At 40.4% G+C, this 20,145-nt stretch overlaps 3 protein-coding genes across 10 annotated transcripts; 1 reads left to right on the plus strand and 2 right to left on the minus strand.

The window, feature by feature from the left end:
• Positions 1-128: 128 nt before the first annotated feature.
• On the plus strand, positions 129-2,217 carry LOC100748850 (acidic fibroblast growth factor intracellular-binding protein). 2 transcript variants are annotated; one of them, XM_033321080.1, is made up of 6 exons: positions 129-321; positions 445-646; positions 731-958; positions 1,044-1,271; positions 1,339-1,593; positions 1,683-2,217. In XM_033321080.1, the coding sequence occupies exons 1-6, from the start codon at positions 237-239 to the stop codon at positions 1,759-1,761; spliced, it is 1,077 nt and encodes a 358-aa protein (XP_033176971.1). In that variant the 5' UTR covers positions 129-236; the 3' UTR covers positions 1,762-2,217. The 2 variants fall into 2 exon arrangements, with proteins under 2 accessions (XP_033176971.1, XP_012241788.1); XM_012386365.3 differs by lacking the exon at positions 1,683-2,217 and having other exon boundaries at positions 1,374-1,545.
• Positions 1,896-4,366, minus strand: LOC100748732 (pyruvate dehydrogenase E1 component subunit beta, mitochondrial). 2 transcript variants are annotated; one of them, XM_003490006.4, is made up of 5 exons: positions 4,196-4,366; positions 4,018-4,080; positions 3,408-3,614; positions 2,674-3,304; positions 1,896-2,589 (listed from the first exon to the last, which is right to left on the minus strand). In XM_003490006.4, exons 1-5 carry the CDS (start codon positions 4,202-4,204, stop codon positions 2,441-2,443), a joined length of 1,059 nt encoding a protein of 352 aa, XP_003490054.1. In that variant the 5' UTR covers positions 4,205-4,366; the 3' UTR covers positions 1,896-2,440. The 2 variants fall into 2 exon arrangements, with proteins under 2 accessions (XP_003490054.1, XP_033176972.1); XM_033321081.1 differs by lacking the exons at positions 4,018-4,080; positions 4,196-4,366 and adding an exon at positions 3,672-3,695.
• Positions 4,367-9,100: 4,734 nt separating this feature from the next.
• Positions 9,101-20,145, minus strand: LOC100748528 (calcium-dependent secretion activator). 6 transcript variants are annotated; one of them, XM_033321067.1, is made up of 16 exons: positions 20,045-20,145; positions 19,750-19,906; positions 17,586-18,110; positions 17,327-17,494; positions 16,152-16,643; positions 15,560-15,966; positions 14,900-15,364; positions 13,921-14,277; positions 13,593-13,832; positions 13,174-13,476; positions 12,538-12,704; positions 11,804-12,255; positions 11,243-11,401; positions 11,020-11,136; positions 10,710-10,945; positions 10,421-10,616 (listed from the first exon to the last, which is right to left on the minus strand). In XM_033321067.1, the coding sequence occupies exons 3-16, from the start codon at positions 18,006-18,008 to the stop codon at positions 10,421-10,423; spliced, it is 4,182 nt and encodes a 1,393-aa protein (XP_033176958.1). In that variant the 5' UTR covers positions 18,009-18,110; positions 19,750-19,906; positions 20,045-20,145. The 6 variants fall into 6 exon arrangements, with proteins under 6 accessions (XP_012241929.1, XP_024223806.1, XP_033176958.1 ...); XM_033321066.1 differs by having other exon boundaries at positions 17,586-18,108; positions 19,748-20,078; XM_012386506.3 differs by lacking the exons at positions 19,750-19,906; positions 20,045-20,145 and having other exon boundaries at positions 9,101-10,616; positions 11,020-11,133; positions 17,586-18,008.

The raw sequence follows: 20,145 nt of genomic DNA on the forward strand, positions 1-20,145 counted from the left end.
GAATAGACATATTACCACTAATGAATTATCGTCTGTAGTTTTTAGAATGTATAATATATACTATCATTAATTAGCATATATCTCATTTATGGAACAAGACGTTAAACGCAATCGATGATATAAATACGACACACCTAAAAGCTGAAAATGTACGTGATGTCTTGAATCGATGTGAGCTAAGCCCATTTACGGGCCTACTTTTAAAGTGTGAAATTAAAAGACACTGTATCTTCGTGATGTTGTCAGAAGTCGATGTATTTATCAGTAATTATACTCTTGTCGATCCTGAGATATATCAGCTTTGGGTCGATGGCCATTCATGTAAGTTCGTCAAATACAGTTGTATAAAAATAGAACTTTTTGTTAAATAAAATTACCAATCTACTTGGATTGTCGAGTATAGATATAAGTGAAAATTCACAGGAATCTTTCTTATCCGTTTAGCAAGCGAAGCAGTAAATATCTTACATCAACGAGGAATATGTCAACAAACGAATGCCTCGATTGAATTAGTAGCTTCTGACATCCTCGATCACTATCGGACTTATGCACTGCTAGAAAAATTACTTCACACGCCTACTAAACTGGCGAGCGAACAGCTCGCGTTTCAAATAGAACCACAAACAAGTCAAATGCTTATTGAAATGTAACCAGATCTTTTTATTAACAATGTTATTTATATATACATACTTCTTCTTAAAACGCGTATTCTCTCGATTATAATTCGCAGGTACTATGAATTCGATGACGTTGTTATTAGAGAATTATTAGGTAAAAAATTAACGTCAAAAAGTAGGAAAGATATGGATGAGGTGTCAGAAAAAACAGGCATAACATTAAAGAGTTGTCGTCGACAATATGATAATGTGAAAAGAGTCTTCAAAGTTGTTGAAGATCTGCCAGGTTCCTTGGCTGCTAATATCGAACAACATTTTTTGCTCTCAGAAGATCTTGCCAAGTACAATATAAAATTATTACTTTGCATTGTTCTTCCATATACATGTAAAATTTATCTTAGCAGCTATGTTTTTATTATCCATCAGGCGATATGCTGCTGTGGTGTTCATAGCGTGTCTTAGATTTGAAATGAACAAGAGAAAGCTTCAGTTTTTAACGTTTCCTGATTTATATCATTGTGCCAACAGTATGATGTCATCGTGGACATACCGTTGTGTTGGATCAGAATATTTTGACACTGATTTAGATAGAGAATTTTTGTTAGAGTTAGCAGAATGTAGGGTGCTTTTAGAAAATGATAAACATCATAAACAGTAAGATCTTTTTTGTTGGATATATAGGATACACATTGTGTTTAGTTTCTACTATATTCCTTTACAGTTTGGTGTGCATCAAGCTTAAACCTATGCTTTTAGAACGTTCGTTTCAAGAAATAGATACTAACTTTCGTTCATATACAAGAGCTATCCTAGGTATAGGATGTAATCTCCATCGCACCAGAGATTTACGATTTTTTTTCTTGGAACTGGTAGAAAGATGTATAGAACCTTGGCGTCAAGTGAACTGGACACACGCTGACCTCAGAAATTTCATGTCAATATATACTCAATGTGCACTAGATATGGATGTACTTAGGTGAAGGCCAAATAGATTACTATAAGAAGTAGAATAATTTTTTGAAGATATTTTACTAACTTATCTAATTTCAATATTTTATTTTTCAGGGATAATGAATTAAGAGACGCGTTTGAACGTTATATGACTGTTGTTACGTGCTGTTTATTGCGCATGTATCATACATGACCATTAACAAATGAGGAAAATGGAATACAAAAAATTAATACGATTGGGAATGATGACAAATGAGCCATAAAAAATGAATGAAATGGAGAAAATTGTAGTCATATTGGAATTTATTAAATTTTCATAATAAATAATTAATAAACAAATGCGGTATGTTTATTCGTTCATTTCGTACACGCTAAAAATTTACAATTTTGCCTATCTATGTAATACATTTGAAAATTATCTTTAAAGTTAATTTAAAATGAGATTAACTCATAGTAGTAGCATCTAATAAGATGTGGCAGTATTTCAATGACTTATCTTTCATGTACGAAGGACATTCTGGTATTGTTCCAGAAGCAGTAACGTTAATTTGTTTTAGTAAATAGTTATACTATTTTGAATCAACATATACAAGTATACAACTTTGTACGCACTAACGTCACACATTCAAACATACGCATCACTTAATTATGTGTAGATCTGTGGATATAGTGTACAAGTACTGCAAATTGAACCCTTTTTCTATCAGCAAAACAACTTTCTACCATCTTATTATCGTTAAACTTTGTACTTACTTTCTACCTCATGAGGAATCTACTAGAGGCCGTAACGTGAAATGATACAAAGACCATGTGAAACTCAAAGAAGAAACAAACAGCATTTTTTCATTTTACCTAGAGATCTATATAAATAATTACTCCAACCCCAATACTTTATTTACTGCGAACACAATATCACTTGTTTGCGGCAAACATGCGATTTCCAATGATTTGGCATAGGGCATAGGCGCGTCAACACCCGTGACACGAATTACCGGTGCGTCAAGATGATAGAAAGCTTCGCCTGAAAACGAATGAGTGAAACGTGAATAAAAATTACACGCGATGATTAAGTTGCTTATACATCAATTGAATTAGGAAAACTTACTTTCTGAAATTTTAGCACTAATCTCCGCTCCGATACCACAATGTGGCCAACCTTGTTCCACAGTTAAACAATGATTTGTTTTCACTATTGATTGTATAATGGTATCTATATCTAATGGTCTTAAAGATCTAAGATTTATTACTTCTGCTTCTATTCCTTTCCCTGCAAGCTCATTTGCTGCTGCAAGAGCCTCTTCTACTGCTTTGGAATGTGCCACTAACGTAACATGTTTTCCAACACGTTCAATCTTTGCTTTACCAATTGGTAAGACGAAGTCTTTCGATAAAGCCTCGTCAGACATAGGATACTGAGCACCATATAATATTTCATTTTCTAATACAACAACCGGATCGGGATCTCGAATGGCAGCTTTTAGCAATCCTTTTGCATCTTCGCTAGTATAAGGTGATAGTACTTTTAAACCAGGACAATGACTATACCAAGCACCGAAGCATTGAGAATGTTGTGCAGCCACTCCAGCTGCTGCACCATTAGGTCCACGAAAAACAACTGGTACGTTTACTCTTCCAGCAGACATGTAAAACGTTTTAGCAGCAGAATTGATAATTTGATCGATAGCTTGCATTGAGAAATTGAATGTCATAAATTCACATACAGGACGTAAACCAGCCTAAAACATTTAATTAAACAAAGAGCATTAATTAAGAAAACAAGAAATTATGAGTTTTCAGAAAAATGGAAGAAATATTATACAAGAGGAAGTAAGAACATACCATAGCTGCTCCAACAGCTATACCAGCAAATCCTGCTTCTGTAATAGGAGTATCAATGACACGTTTGTCTCCATATTTTTTCCAGAGGCCCCTAGACACTTTGTATGCTCCATCATACAGTGCCACTTCTTCGCCCATCAAAAACACTCTCTCGTCTCTTTCCATTTCTTCATCCAGGGCTGAGTTCAAAGCATCTCGAACCGTCATCTACATCGTAATTGTGAAATCAGTAATGAGAAAAAATACGTTAAAATTTAATGTTACCTTTTTTCGATAACAGTAGAATCATTGCGAACAACGTATAGTAAGAACTGTTATCATAAATTGAAACGCTTAAGTCATAATCAAATAATTGACATCGGAAATAGATGACCTTTGTCGTCCTTCAGCATGTAACAGCCAGATCGTATGATTTATTAAATGAACAATATAAAGCAAATAAAATCCATTAAATAGAAAGAAACGAAGAACCTTTCTTTAAGAAAGCTATTTTTATTAAGCGACAAGAAGGTCACACACAAGTACAATCTTGTCAAAGTAGAAATAGGTTATGTCCGAACAAATGATAGAGAAAAAGAATAGTTGTACAATGTACAACAATAATTTTTACCTGCTGTGCGCCACTCCATTTTGACGTTGAAAACGATCGTTGAACAACCCTCCTTACCGCTGACTAAAAATAATGAATAATGAAAATTATGAGTTTTTCATTTTTTCTTAAACTACCAATATCATATGTTCTATAACATTTAAACTCGAAGTTGGTTTTTATGAGAACATATATTTACCGAGAACATTGTAGGCCGTTAATTGTTTTTAATAATCTTAAAATTTTGGATCGTTTCGATCGTTTCAATCGGTTCAATTGCTCCTACTCGTTATTCACGTGTGTCGCCAGGGCCTCTGGTTCGTGAATTTGTCTTTAGTCTTTACCATAGATCAAAATGCTGAACCAGAACAATTCAAGGTCAGTAGGCGAGCTCTTATGAAACATTTTTACTGTAATTTATATTTTTACATTATGATTTTTAATAAATTACCAAAAAACGAATTACTAGCCATCTAACCTATCGTTTTTTTAAACATTCCTATGATCTTTTTTTATTTCACATAGAGTTTTAAGAAATTGTACATAAACGTAATATATCATTTGACTCTCATAACAATGATGACGATAAATAGAAAGCGCCACTTTTTCAAGCCAATGATAGTTAACCGAGTTCATGATTTAACCAATCACGGCAGGATTTAATGAGTCGGTCTCTTTTTATTAATGTGTCCGAGCAAGATTAGCGGTTAGTCCTGAGTATGATGAACGCACGTGGTACAGCACGTAACAACATGGTAAAAACGGTCCAATTAAAAACATGCGAACCATTCAAACAAGTGAATTAATTTATTTCTCTTAATTTATATTTTAATCTCAAGTTCTTGTATTTTCTTTTACATATTTAAAACGATGGTTACATATATACTTACACGAAAACCACAACAGTGTGCATTATATTATCCACTTTGCAGTTATTTATTGTCGATCTCGATTATGTAAGGGAAATAAAAAAGAGAGAAATAGGGAAAATGATTTAATAATTCGTTCATCAAAAACTGTATTATATCATATAACGTATCGTTTAAGCATCTGCGAATGTATGCGAATGTACATGTATACATATACGTGTTGTCTGTATATTATACAATATGAATGAATGAAACAAGATCATAGAATTTAGGCAGTTTTGCGAACGATGGCGACGTGAACTGAACGTATTGATTAGGAAGCGAAAATAAATATAAAAATATCGTAATGTCATATTGACGTATCGAAGTTATCGCGTAAAAAATATATCGATGGTATTTTTTGGATTGGTATCGATCGATAAGGAATCTGCATCAATCAAATCCGCGATTCGATCGATGATATATTTGAACGGAACGAAATTGGCTTACGAATCCTTAGATCAAGGAGACAAAGTACCAACATTAGCATATTGTTTATTTACAAAAAGTATTCGCTCATGGTACAATGACAATGCTATGTGAAAATGCGTGTTGCGTGCGTGCATGAGGATTGCTTTTATAGAAAATGCATACGTTGTTAACAATCATACAAGAACAATGTATGCGAAGACATTGTTTGCATCGTGACTGTGTTTAGGATCTTGTTTCGAGTATACGTACAGATTCTCAATAAATCGGCGAAAAGAATGCTCGATGAAACGTACTACATGAACGAATGACAATGAAACATCTCCGTGCATCGATATCTCGAGAAGGAAATTCAGTTTGGGTATACGTTCTAGACCGTAATAGCTTTTTTTTTCTTTGTCGGACTTTTTATTAACGAGAGAACAACAATTGCATAGAAGTTTAATCGAGTAAAACACTAGCTAGAGTAAAAGATCTTCTGTTTAGTCTGTAATTAAAATTATGATAACACAATCGAGGTCAAGTGAGATAAGAGAACGAAGAGAAGGCCCAAAAGTATGGGACTTGTATATATGTCTACTAACTGTTAGGTACTTGTTTTTTTTTGTGTGTATTTGTATCGATCTGTGTATGTATGTATATACGTGTATGAGTTTACGTGTATGCGTGTATGTGTCTGCGCGCAGATACGTCGCTTATGGCTGTAAGAAGGCATAAAATGAATTGAAATAAAAGAAAGATACAAAAAGTAAATAAAATAAGATCGAAAAGAGAAGTAGAAATCGTGGTTGATGTAAGAATACTGCCGTCGGAGCAAAAAGAGATCCTTTCTTGATCATCCTAATCTAATTAGCCGTAGATTGCAGAAGAATCGTCAATAGTAAGAATGATAATGATCATAATAATTGTAGTACCGTTAGCATCGGCTGTAAGTACACTACAACGATTTAACTTCAGTTTTGATAACGTCCACTACTCTCGGTTGTACGTTTGTCCTTCCAATGTGCCCGAGTACCGAGATAAATGCCCATCTCGTTGCACATTTTGTCGTCGAATAAATGCTGGCACAATATTTTTCTGATTAAATCATAAACTTAATTCGTTTGATGGCATCGAATCGTTTAATCGTTTTTCGCGCGTTTACTTCACGTTGATCGTTGTGCACCCGCGACAAACGATCGCAACGAATGCAAGCAAACCACATTCCAAGGAGGATCAAATTTTCCAGTGATTTTGACTGTGATTTAATCTAGGTATACATACTTAATAATTCGACGAGAGCTTGTCAAATTGCTCCGTGCCAATTAATCGCAAAACGCGTAACAATCTACGAGTACAGATGCATGTATACCGAGAGTACGAAAGGCATCTGTGATAAGAAATAACAAGGCATAACTGACACGTGTTTACGCGTCGAGAGAATCTGTCGAAAGAATAATCTAGGAAATTTTTTACACGAGTCGAATCGAACAATAGAGTTCCTGGCTAATCGGCGACACGTTGAAGCGCGCGAATGCGGGCATGGGCGCAGGCGTAAATGCGCGCGCAGACACAAGTTCAGACGCAAGCGCAGTAGCAGGCGCCAGGCCGGAATCGGCGCACGTGTCATACGATTGGACGCGTAAACATCATTTCAACGCGCTAATTTACACGATATAAAAATCTCCTTTCCTTTGTATTATTTTTCGCTAATGTATGTACAAATAAACGGCTACCGATAACTCTTTTCGAATGCAGCGCGCATTCTCTTCGAACAAAGTATTTTTAAATAGAGTTGTCCCATTTCGTTCGTCGACGTTTCTCTATTTATTTAATGACAAGCGTCTGTTTTAGTCTAAGAGCTGGCTATATAAATTTCAACGTTACTTGTCGTGATTCGCATCATGCAGCTGTGATTTCTACACGGAAAGGTTGGACTACCGTTGCCAGTAACAAAACCTGCTAGGTAGAGGTTGGTACGCAAAAGATGGGTCTTGAAAATACGCGTAGATACGGTAAATAATAGTACACACATGGAAAAGTATCGGCGGAAGTCTAGGTAGAAGATAAAATGTCGCCAAAGTTGATAAAGTCAATGATCGTACAAGAACAGAACAAGTACACGAAGCACTGTCAAAAGTGGCTAATCAATTACCACTTTCGTTCTGTTCGAGCATTGGATTCCAAGATCTCATGTCCGTTGTTGAACCCAATCCGTTTTAAAAGCATCGACCGAACAAAAAATAAAAGAGCTTTAGCGAACAACTACAAAAATCGAATATAAATTTTAGTCTTACAGCTTCAATCGTATAAATGAATCGCTGGAACCACGAAACGATTCGTAGTATGCGCACACTGTATACGCCGCGCTCATTATTAACTTCATTAGCAACGATAATCTATTCAAGTAGAAATAACTGCGCCGAGTAACGTTGAAATTTATTATGTAGCCAGCTCTTGGTCTATTTCCTTGTACGTTGAATGGGAACAAAACGATTAAACGTACGCGTATGTATTTGTTTCACGCACACTGAGATGGCCAAAGTACACGTCGATCGGAAGATACATCGAAATCTTGTTATACTTTTGGCACTACCCTTGTTCGTTCGTTTCGTTCGTTTCGTTCGTTTCGTTCGTTTCGTTCGTTTCGTTCGTTTCGTTCGTTTCGTTCGTTTCGTTCGTTTCGTTCGTTTCGTTCGTTTCGTTCGTTTCGTTCGTTTCGTTCGTTTCGTTCGTTTCGTTCGTTTCGTTCGTTTCGTTCGTTTCGTTCGTTTCGTTCGTTTCGTTCGTTTCGTTCGTTTCGTTCGTTTCGTTCGTTTCGTTCGTTTCGTTCGTTTCGTTCGTTTCGTTCGTTTCGTTCGTTTCGTTCGTTTCGTTCGTTTCGTTCGTTTCGTTCGTTTCGTTCGTTTCGTTCGTTTCGTTCGTTTCGTTCGTTTCGTTCGTTTCGTTCGTTTCGTTCGTTTCGTTCGTTTCGTTCGTTTCGTTCGTTTCGTTCGTTTCGTTCGTTTCGTTCGTTTCGTTCGTTTCGTTCGTTTCGTTCGTTTCGTTCGTTTCGTTCGTTTCGTTCGTTTCGTTCGTTTCGTTCGTTTCGTTCGTTTCGTTCGTTTCGTTCGTTTCGTTCGTTTCGTTCGTTTCGTTCGTTTCGTTCGTTTCGTTCGTTTCGTTCGTTTCGTTCGTTTCGTTCGTTTCGTTCGTTTCGTTCGTTTCGTTCGTTTCGTTCGTTTCGTTCGTTTCGTTCGTTTCGTTCGTTTCGTTCGTTTCGTTCGTTTCGTTCGTTTCGTTCGTTTCGTTCGTTTCGTTCGTTTCGTTCGTTTCGTTCGTTTCGTTCGTTTCGTTCGTTTCGTTCGTTTCGTTCGTTTCGTTCGTTTCGTTCGTTTCGTTCGTTTCGTTCGTTTCGTTCGTTTCGTTCGTTTCGTTCGTTTCGTTCGTTTCGTTCGTTTCGTTCGTTTCGTTCGTTTCGTTCGTTTCGTTCGTTTCGTTCGTTTCGTTCGTTTCGTTCGTTTCGTTCGTTTCGTTCGTTTCGTTCGTTTCGTTCGTTTCGTTCGTTTCGTTCGTTTCGTTCGTTTCGTTCGTTTCGTTCGTTTCGTTCGTTTCGTTCGTTTCGTTCGTTTCGTTCGTTTCGTTCGTTTCGTTCGTTTCGTTCGTTTCGTTCGTTTCGTTCGTTTCGTTCGTTTCGTTCGTTTCGTTCGTTTCGTTCGTTTCGTTCGTTTCGTTCGTTTCGTTCGTTTCGTTCGTTTCGTTCGTTTCGTTCGTTTCGTTCGTTTCGTTCGTTTCGTTCGTTTCGATCGTTTCTTCGACGATTCGGTATGTTTCTTATTTCTTACGTAGGCTGAAATTTTCCGTGGCGTCCAGGTTACTTATACAAGGACAATTTGAGGTAGTCAAAATATTCGAAGAGCTCGACGGTCAATGCGATGTTACCAATCGTTTAAAATTATCGATCATTTCGTATTGATACGAGAAGAAACGCGATCGTCTATTAAATCATTATTACGCACAGATTGAGCCCTTTTGAACTGTCGCGTCGTTGAACGCTTATTCGTACCAAAAATAATATAGCTTTCGTTGACAAATCTTTGTTTTTTTGAAAACAATATCTATGTATATTATAAACACGATTATCAAACAACGTTAGACATTTTTACGATAGTGGCATTAGTATGAATAAAGTAGAAATTTGCAGAGAAATAGAGATGTGAAGAATAAAGAGCGAAGATAGAAACAGGAAGAAACACGAAAATATGGCAACAAATAGCTGTAACATGGATATGATTAGTGAATTTACAGATCGGTTTCTCTCGCGATGCGAACACCTATTTGAAATACTCATCCAACAGCAACTGTATAGGATCGTTTAGAATATAAATACACAGTCGATCGGCGCGTTTCCTATATGTATAAATGAGAAACATGATATCTATAAAAGTTTTGAACGAAAGAAACGTTTATCGATGCACAGATGGTAGAGAAAGATAAAGGAGAAGATCTTTCGACCTTACAGCGGTCGCGTTCGCCAGTAGTTCTCGTTCGAGCAAGTGTATCAAATCGGTAACGATTCGAAAAAAGACGCGTCACACTCTCTTTGGACGAACGGCCGAACGTAATCGAACAACGAAACGAAGATTTGTCGAAAAGCCTGTAGAATCCATGAAAACTAACACAAACACACACGTCTGTGCGATAACGATAAGGGTTATCCTTTCGATCGATTGTACCGAATAGTGATTCTTCTTCGAAGAATGCTTCGTTCGAACAAGTTTCTAAAGTGTACTATGGACAATCTTGTCGTCGAAACTCTCGTTTTGTATGTACATATGTATAGACAAAACAATCTATTCGTTCAATGTAAAGTTGCCGACTGAATATTAGAAGTAATAGTAGCTACAGTAATAACGAAAGTAAATTGTTAACGATAGCAAAAAAGAAAAGTATCAATAATACGAATTGACGGTAATTATCGACAACGATATATATATAACATAACAACGTATAACAAGGATACTGACGATCATAATGATAGAAAAGATAAGCAAAGTATGGAGGAAAAAAGAAGAAACAGAAGGAGAAATTAAGATAAGCAATAATACTAGACGTAATAAGAAGAATGATCAAAACCAGCTAGGTCCGCCAAACTTCGTCGAAAGTCCACCAATGCCCTTGCCAAACATGCTTCCAACTTTTTCAACAACGTTCGAAGTAACGTTGCTGATTAGATTCGCGTCTTCGCTGTTGACCGTTTCGACGACCGTTACTTTTGGCTTTGGTCGTTCTACCTCGTCGTCGTTACCGTTCTCCGAAAGACCTCTATATAATAAAGGAGAACAAGATTGTACAACTCTGTCGTATCGCTTTCGTTTACTATAGGTATCGTTGTTCGATCAAATTACGAGTACTCACTCTTCGTTCTGAACGCTCGTTAAGGCACAAGTCGCTTCTTCCGTTTGCATCCTCTTAAATATAGTCTGATATGTTGTCGAGTTGAGTTTCTCCTCTATAACACCTTGCAGCTCGAAGTCCGAGTAAATCTTTTTTACGATGTGGGCCAAACAGGTACACTGGTAGAGATGTAGGCTGTGATCGAGTCTTTCCGAAAGCCATGTGCACAGCATTTGAATTTGCGCCGTATACCATTGCTAAAGGGAAGAAGAACGAGTAGAAAACAGTTTTACAGAGAAGAAAAGTTTGATCAAGCTATCTGTATGCATACCTCGAAGAACGTTAAAATCCATAATTCGTCCAAGACTTTTCCACGAATTTGGTCCATACAGTTTCTCGTAAAACTCACATAGGCCTGTCCCATTTCTTTACCGCTTCCCGATACCTTCTAAAAAAGAGTTTCGTAAATAGCTCGCGAACGAACGTGTTAATTTCTATCTGTTAACTTCTATCTTATCGGATTTTCGTGATTTAAGAAAAAGATAATAAATTACCGTTAAACTGAGAATGGAACCTATGAAAGATCCCTCGTCGTAACGAGATAGTTTGGATAAGGTAGTCTCTAGAACCGTGACCAGCTTGTTGATCATTCCTTGGGTCATGGAGGCCAACATTTTTTCTATCAAATCGTCGATATTGCCATGATATTGGTGCTGAAAGGAAATCACAATCGGTGATAGTCATTGTAGTAAGGATTAATACAATCGGATATGACCCGACGAGGAAACACACTGCGCCTCGTAACTACAAATCCAAACGTAACATTTACTTACACCGGTACGAGGTACAAAATACAAAATGCCAACATCTGATTAGAAACGTACAAAACTTGAGGAATAACTCGAAGTCGTTGCTACAATTTCATTTGCAATTGCATTCCGAGTTTCATGTTAGTATAAACAAAATATTCTGCTATACTGGTTCTATGGTTACGAAACGAGAATATAATATATCTTTTTTGCAGAAGAAAAGACAAATTGTCTTTCAACATGATTCCTAACACGGCACACTTTGTTCTTTATCAGTGGTGTATTTTAGATAAATAAAGAACTTACCACGTCCACACCATCGATGGTGCACAATTCGAAGCTTTGGTTTTTTGCATCGAGAATAACGTTCACCATCGCGCACATTTCCGATGGTATGATGTAATCAGTCGAAATAAAAGTTACACCTTTCTTCAACCACTGTTGAAACGCGGCATCTGTTCGTTGCATGCAAGTTTCGATCATGTCGCATGCCATCAACGTTAATCTTTGTTCTAGATGCTGGCGAAATTCTTGGTCCGGCCAATGAAGGTCACGAATGAAAGATTGAAGCGCATCGAGTTTCCAGAACAATTCGCCGGACGTAGCGCATCCATTCCCTTTTATCTCCCAACGTTCCTTCTCGAAACCTTTTAAAACCGATTGTGCAATGGAGGTTTCCATCAAATCCACGTAACGCACCACCATCGGGGAGAAAGTATCGCGAAGATGCTGATGAAACCTTCCATTCTTCAAATTATCTACGAATCGAGATAAAGAAAGTTAGCCTTGATCGAAAGTTGACGGCGGTAACGATGAAGATCAGAAGGAGAACAAAAAGAAGAAAATGGCAACGATAAATAAGAAAAAAGCTATGAATTTGCAATAAAAAAAAGGAAAAACAAGCTGTGATCGAGTCAAAATTCGCGTAATAGGTATGACTATATTTCTATATAATAGAAATAATAAAAGTGAAACATTTTGGCTGTAAATTGGTCACAAAAGGAATAAAAAGTATGTAGGAACAACAAAAGCACACGTACCATCTTCCCTCAAGTAGTCGTTCAAGATTTTGAAGAGCGGGAAGCTGTCCCATGTGTCGCGCGGTTGTTCGGCAAGCACCTTGTCCATGTCGTCGGCGAACAACGACCAGAAGATCTCGGCGTGCTCCACCATAAGATCGCTAAACCAGGCGAACGCCTGCGGTACAGTGTAGTAGGAGCGGCTCGTGAAAATATTGGACGTCACACATACATACGGCGGGTATGAGCAATATGAAACTCAGGGCGATGGGACTTTCGTCCTGAGGAAAGAATCCTCGAGTATACGTAGATACGATAAGGCCTATTTGTCGTAATACGATCTTGTACATAACGTATATGTATTATGCATTTTACCTACCGATTTTAAATAATTCAAATGTCTCGAGGAATTCATGGAAAAACAGCAAGCTACGACTTAGTGTTTGTTGGAATTTTTGAAAGGTGCAGCAACAACAGGCAAATAAAAAAAATTCTCTTTGTTGCTTCAGCGAGGACGTAGTGTGAGCGTGAACGCGATTCGTATGCAGATGAATGTGATCGTGATTACCAATACTGTTTGCCTTTTCCTTCTCGTCAATGATCTTACTTCTCGAGGATCCAGAAAAGATGACATTCAGTTGTAGAAACCCAACTAATACCTTCGAATAGTGCTCCCCGTTTTGTTGAAGCAGATCCACGCACATTTCGGCCAGATGAATGAGATCCTCGAGCTTCTTGCTAGGCGAGGCACAAACCTCACCGCTGAAGTCATCTTCGATCTTAGCTTCGGCAGAAAGTTTCGTATAATTAACAAGAGCAGCTTTCTCGAGGCAACTCTTGATCAAAGCCTTCACTTCCTCGGGAGGTACGGAACTGACGCCATCCTTCATCATTACTCGTTCCAAAAGAGACAGAGTAGCTTTCAATGCACCCTCCGGCCGACCGAAAGGGAAACTGTATCTATGTATTTCGACAAGAATTCGATTTTCTATCACTTCAGCAAAAGAACGAAAGGAGGAAAGAAAGAGAAAGACAAAAGAAATACAGAGCAATTGCTATTGACTACAGTCTCTCACCTAAAATTAGTAATTTGTTCTTCGAGGATTTGCCTGAGCCTTTCTTTCACCTCTTGAAATTTCTCCTTCTCCTCGTGAGTGATAGAACCGACTCTGTCCGTGCGGCTGCCGTAGACGTGGCTGGCGCAAAAGGCGAAACTAAAGTGAATCAGAGTTGGATCGATCATGAGTCCGCGATCGATTCTGTCCAGTAGATCGTTCAAGTAGCACAAATGTCGAAAACAGCCTCGTACTCCGTATCTGCGAAGGCAAGCGGACGAGAGCGCAAGTTCACGATGTTCTGTTTCGGGTACGGGAGATCTTTTCTCGCATCTCATAATCGCGTTACCTAGCGCAATATTCGTCCAGAACGAATAATTGACCGGGTGAAAACCAGCCAAGGGAACAGTATGGATCATTCAAGCGATAATCCAGAATCAAGTTTTGTAAAAACTTGAAGAGAACGTGGTGATCGAACTTGCAAGGATCCGCGCTAATGTAATCTTCCATCCCGTGCTTTTTCGCTCGATCGGCGTCGCCCTGTATCTTACTGATGGTGGAATTTTTGTCCGCGGAAACTGGTGGAGTGGGTTTGTGAGACTGGCCAGTCGCCCTGTACATGACCATCACCCAGGTCTGGCACTCGTTCTCATCGTCCGTAGCGAACACTATGCTGTCCCCTTCGCGAACGGCATTAAAATAAAATCTGCAAAAAGATGATGCATCGTAGTTATCATTTTACGCTCACTGTCAGTCCAGTTATTCCATCATTTCTGTATTTCTCTGTTCCGTTTATACGCGTTTCTTCGTTTAACTGAACTTTTTGAAACGAATTCTAGCCCGTAACCGAAATGTTTAGAAATTTACAAATGGTGGTATTTTGGATTAATACATGCATCGATAATCATTCAATTGTGCGTTGAAGAATATACTGTAACACCCGACAACGTGTACTTTCCGAATGAACGCGGAGATCAAAACTCTTAAGGTTTCATAAACTCATCGCGTTATTAGTTGCAGGTCGAATAACTACACACAGATACTTGCAATCGTTGCGATTGCAATCGCGAGTATTACCAGGACCATTCGTGTATTCAACTGTATCCGATCGTACATCGATCGTAATTCGCGTGAAATGTATAGATACAGTGGAGCGTACCGGAACGAATGTAATTAATTCAGGAATACATATAGCATACACCGAGATATCTGTGTGTATTTTGTTGTACCAAACTGATTCTCTCGATAAACCCTGGTCATGCGTGTAGCTAGCATACGTTCGTTCCGATAACATACTCCACTGGTACATGTACACAGGTGATATCTACCTTCCGTCGTCTAGATCCATGCCAACCATAAGATTAGCAGAGGCAGGTTCGATATAGTCAACCGTATAACCATCCAGCTGCATCATCTCTGAGGGTTCGCTTCTCCTCTCTTTGTACGAGCACATCGCGAACGTGTACTGAGAAACTTGAACTAGTACGTGGTATCGTTTCTTCCACTTTTTCCACACAGACTTGCCCATTGCGTAAAGGTAGCCGCAGTGTTTCATGTTAAAGGGTTTGTCCATTCGGCAACCAACTTTGATGAGGAGATCCTGATCGGGACAGTTTTTCGGGACGGACATTCGATACCATTCCGGATGTTTGCAGGAGAACGGTGTAGGTCGCAGATGTACCTTGCCTAGCTCCTTATCCTCGAGCGCGAGCATCGCCGAATTTTCAGTGTAGAGTCGAACCTTGACCAGTGGCAGCGGTTGCATGGTGGTAAAGTCGCCCTGCGTGTCCCACCTGTAAATCGACGCGGCCAAAGAGAGAAAGAAAAAAAAAACAGAGAAGAAACGATGTAAGGGCGAGTCGGTGCAATATGCCAAAACGTGGATGCAAAAAAAGAAAAGAAAAGAAAAAAATAAATCGAACTTTCGGTTTAGCTCCGCAGAATTTAGCTCTAGCGGTGGTCTACTTAATGCTCGGGCTACTACTCACATAGGTTTCGAAGCCTCGGCGTGATCGGTTTGCAGCTTTTTGCCACGATCGACTTCCATCGTGCAATAAACTATCTTGTTCGGCGGCAAACTCTTCAAGCCCCTGACCTCTACAACTACCACAGCCAGCTGGAAGGTCAGGCCTACGTCCATTTTGGTTAACTGCGGTTCCGAGTCAGCGGAGTCGCTCTCCAATTTAACGAGAGAACCCTGACCGCGGCAGCGGGAGCGCTCACGTCGATGGTTGCAGCGCTTCAGCTTCTGCAGGCCGTATTTGCTGTCTGTCGAACCTTTCGAGACCGGTAATGACTCTAAATTAGCCATCAACAGGTTGATAGACGACTTGAGTTCCTCGATGTAGAGCGACTCCATTTCTTTTAGAAGGAACTTGGGCATAAGCTTGCGGTTCTATCGAACAAGAGGAAAACAGCGATCGTAACGATCGTGCGTATGTGCGGAGTAGAATCTCGTTTATCCGAAGCTGAACATTAACTTGTTCCTATAAACGAATGGCGAATAAACGAGGTACTACCGTACTTGGAAACATATAAAACAAAGGCAAACAGACGAATGCATGCATCGAAAAGCGTTACCTTTTCCATATCATTAACCCTTTGGAGGCGACCATCCAGCTCCCTCCTGATGGCGGCAGCCTGTTCGTCGGCTGAGTCCAACAGGAGGGCGTTGAACAGAAGCTGATGTTCGAACTTCTTGATGCCAAGAATTTGCTGAAACATGTCGTACAGCTGCTCCTTCGGTAGAATCATCTCCGAGATCAAAGACTGCTGTTGCATCCTGGAGGGCCTCTTGGTCTCCTCGTCTCCCGAACCTTTCATGATACAATCGAATTTGGCCAACCAGGACGTAAGTACAGTCTCTTTGCTCAATCCGTCGATTTCCGGGAAGCGTAGAACACGTATCTTTATGTTCTCCTTGAACACCTCGCGGAAGTCGAGTTGTGAGCAAGCACCGCTTTGCACCATTTGCAGCACTCGATCCGACGTCAGAAATACGTCGTAATAATTCTGTATGGCATTGCGGAACGCTTCATCCGCCATTATCTGCGTTTCTCCTTTTAGAAAACTCTGTAAATCATAACAAAGCATATGAGTCTTTCCTTCACCCTCTCCATTCTTTCTCCCCGTCTCTTTTTCTACGGATTACGAAGTCGAGACGGATCGACTCGTGTCAATCGCTCTCCTTCTATCAGCCACTCGAAGGTGAAGGTTACTCGTTTGCGACGAATTCGTGCATAAAACGACAGTATACGGCTTCTTTCATCGCGTTACATCTTCTTAGACGGGTTTCTTTCGTTCGCCCTTTGATCTTTCGATCGTTTATACGTATACTCGCTGGAAACGATATAGTATGATCGTTAATCGAAGCTTGAAAAAGAGACAGCCGTTGACATAGCCGTACGCAGGACCATAGAAGCAATTATCTTACTTAATCTTACTTGTTATCTTAAAATGCAAAAGTTATTTGTAAATTAATATTCTGCTCGCGATCTTTCGTTAATCTTTCAAAATTGATCCGTAATCGGCGAAGATTGGGACGTGTGCTTTCGAAGAAGACACGAAGAAACTGTCCTGAGTCGACATTCGCACGACTCCGAACGACCGAGTTATATCGTACGAAGATGGGCAGAGACAACGTGCGTATATCTGCATATAGGACGGAGAACGGGAAAGAAACGAACAAAGATGGAATATCTGTCGGTTGATCGTTCGCGGGCAAGTCGATGCGAAGAAGAAACATCGATGATTACCTGAAAACGAGAACATATCGTTTCGAGTTGCTGCTTGGTCACTTTTAGCGAACGTTTCGTCATATCCAGTGGTTGTTTGGCGTTAAACGGATACGAAATGCATCTCGATACGAACACGTACAACTGTATCCTAGTCTTCCTTTCCTCTTCTTCCCGCTCTTGTTTATCCTATGCAGAGCAAGATCACGCTTGAACGTAAAAATCTTTTGAGCAAAGGACAAAGTGTAAATGAACGAGACAAAGATATAGAGATAGATACTTGGAGATCCGCTTCGGTCTTCTCGCTGGCGACGGAGGGCGAAGGGCTGGTAGGTCTCTGAGCGTAACTTGCCGCATCCTGGGCGGTAGACATCGACGGCGACAACGAGCTTCTCGCTGTGGTGTAACTGGATGCATCCAATGTGCCATCCTGGCTAGTAGCCGTGCCAGCACGAGGTGTCCCGACCGGTCCGTGGATCGATCCTCCTGGTGAGGCCAACGAGCTCACGCTACCCGATACGGGACCGCTCGCGCCACCAAGGCTAGCCCCAGGTCCGATCTGTCGCCGGGATCCGTACGAGCTACCGCTCCCTGTGCGAACTCCACCACTACCTCCACCACCTCCGCCGCCGCTAACACTCCCGACATGCTGCGAACTTTGATCCTCCTCGCTTTCCGACTCCGACGAGCTCGGGTCAATCATTCTGCTTCCTCAGGATATACTTCCCTTATGGTCCAGGAAGCCTAACCTTTCCTCTCAGTTACGGATCCGTTCTTCCTCCGCTTCTTCTTCTCCACCGCACCTACGATCGAACCAGTTTCTTTTCATTTTCGTATGTCGTATATACATGCTCTATCTATCTCCGTTTTTTGTCTACTTTCGTATTCACGCTCTTTCTTATTTCCATTTGTTATTTACACGAGACTCGAGAGAGCAAGTACATGCACGTAAATTCCAACGAGAGAGCATTAAAAGAGATAAAGCGACAACAAACGTTTGCCGGTTCAGATGCAACGAATATCGATTGTCCACCGTTTGTTCGTCTCCGTTCGACTCTATTCTCTTTGTTGCTCCTTCGTGTCACTCCACTTCCTTTTCGATCAAGAATTGACTTGCGCGCGTGCTCGCGCGTCAGACACGCGACACGGAACGCGACGAGAAACCCGGCGACAGATTCTGATCAAGCAACGCGCCGATCATCGATCCTCTCGCACACTCGTGTATCGAAGAGACGATACGGCACGACGCGAGATTCGGCGCCAGCACGGTAAAGGAGATTCACGAATTCGTTATAATCACCCGTATATGGGTCTTAATTACATACAGATATGTAAATATTTCTGGCGCAACGGCGATAAGCGGTGTCACAGTCCGAGCACGAGTTTAGATTCGAGTCGAATAGAACGTTTCGTATTCACACACATCTTTTTCACGACACTTTCGTTTCTCCTCCATTTCAACGTTTTACCCACGTGTTCCACTTTTTTACATTGCCGATTTTTACGTTTTCACAGATTTGCCATTCTACGAATAACGTATTTAAACGAACGAAAGAAAAACTTCCTCCTCGATGCGTTTCATATCGATTCTTTTTATTCTTAGTGCATCTAGCGTTTACACGGATCGTTTCTCTTCGCCCGGCGTTCCTTGTTACTGCCTCTCACGCGCGTCAAAACCACGAAGTAAACGCTATATTTAATTAACTAAGGATCTCTTTTAACGAAAGCAAGCCTATCTATGACCAAACGTTGGTAGTTCGCGTTGCTCCTCCGATATTTTTTATCCAGGCAAAGTCGAGATAACAACGTGAATCAACGAACGCTCGTTTCGAGAAAGTAATTTGCATCGATACAGGGTAATACGCTTATACTATACTACAGGATATACTAGTTACCGACACTCCCGTTTCAACCGACGAATAGAAACGCGCGCAACTACCGGCAGCGATATGCTTCGTTATCGCCGCGTATCCTTTGCCTGCATATCCTTCCGTCGATTCAGATGTTTATCGTCGTTGTTAAGTGCGTTTCTGCTACGTTCTATCAAAACCTGTTTTAACATTCGTGTACCACATAGACAACCGCATAGCTAAACCAAGTTGAAGTCAGACGTTTCGGCGCGAACGTTATCTATTGATTTAATGCGAAACACGAAAACGAATTGGAAGAATGTACCGTCGTACGGTGTTCGTTGGGTGTGTCACGGTACATAGAGGACTTTGGAAACGAATCTACTTGTTGGAATGATTTTTTCTCTCTATGTATACCTATATATCCACCTATCTGGCTATGTATTTATCTCTTTTCCTGTTTCGCTTACTAGCGCACAAGCTCGCTCGTGTTCGTATTCTCGTTTGCTCTTTCGCACTCTCGTTCTCTTTCGTGCATGCGCACGTGTCACAGCTTTCGCGATCGTTATTGCGAACCCACTGAAACCAACCTCTTTTTTTTCAAGCGATACGCGGCCACAATGACCCTGAATATCGGCAGATCATCCTGTGTTCATGCTATCACGCTGCAATCCACTCCGAGGTCTTCCTTCGTGTCGCGAATATATTGGATGAATTTTCGTAATGCGTACCCGTAACGCGACACTGCGATCTATTGGCAAGAGAAAAAGGAAGGATAGCTGATTTCCTTTAATACACCGGCTATCGTACAAACATCGACCGATATCGACAAGCGTGAACGAAGGTTAAAGAGAGTGAACGGGACGAACTCTCAACGAACGTGACGTACCTCAACGTACTCGACCGCCTTCGTTCGTCTACTAACTAACCACCGAGATCATAGCGCCGACGCCGATACCGACACCGACGCCGACGCCGACGCCGACGCCG

This window comes from Bombus impatiens, unplaced genomic scaffold (genome assembly GCF_000188095.3).
Source record: "Bombus impatiens unplaced genomic scaffold, BIMP_2.2 scf_0389, whole genome shotgun sequence".
Taxonomy (NCBI): Eukaryota; Metazoa; Arthropoda; class Insecta; order Hymenoptera; family Apidae; genus Bombus; species Bombus impatiens.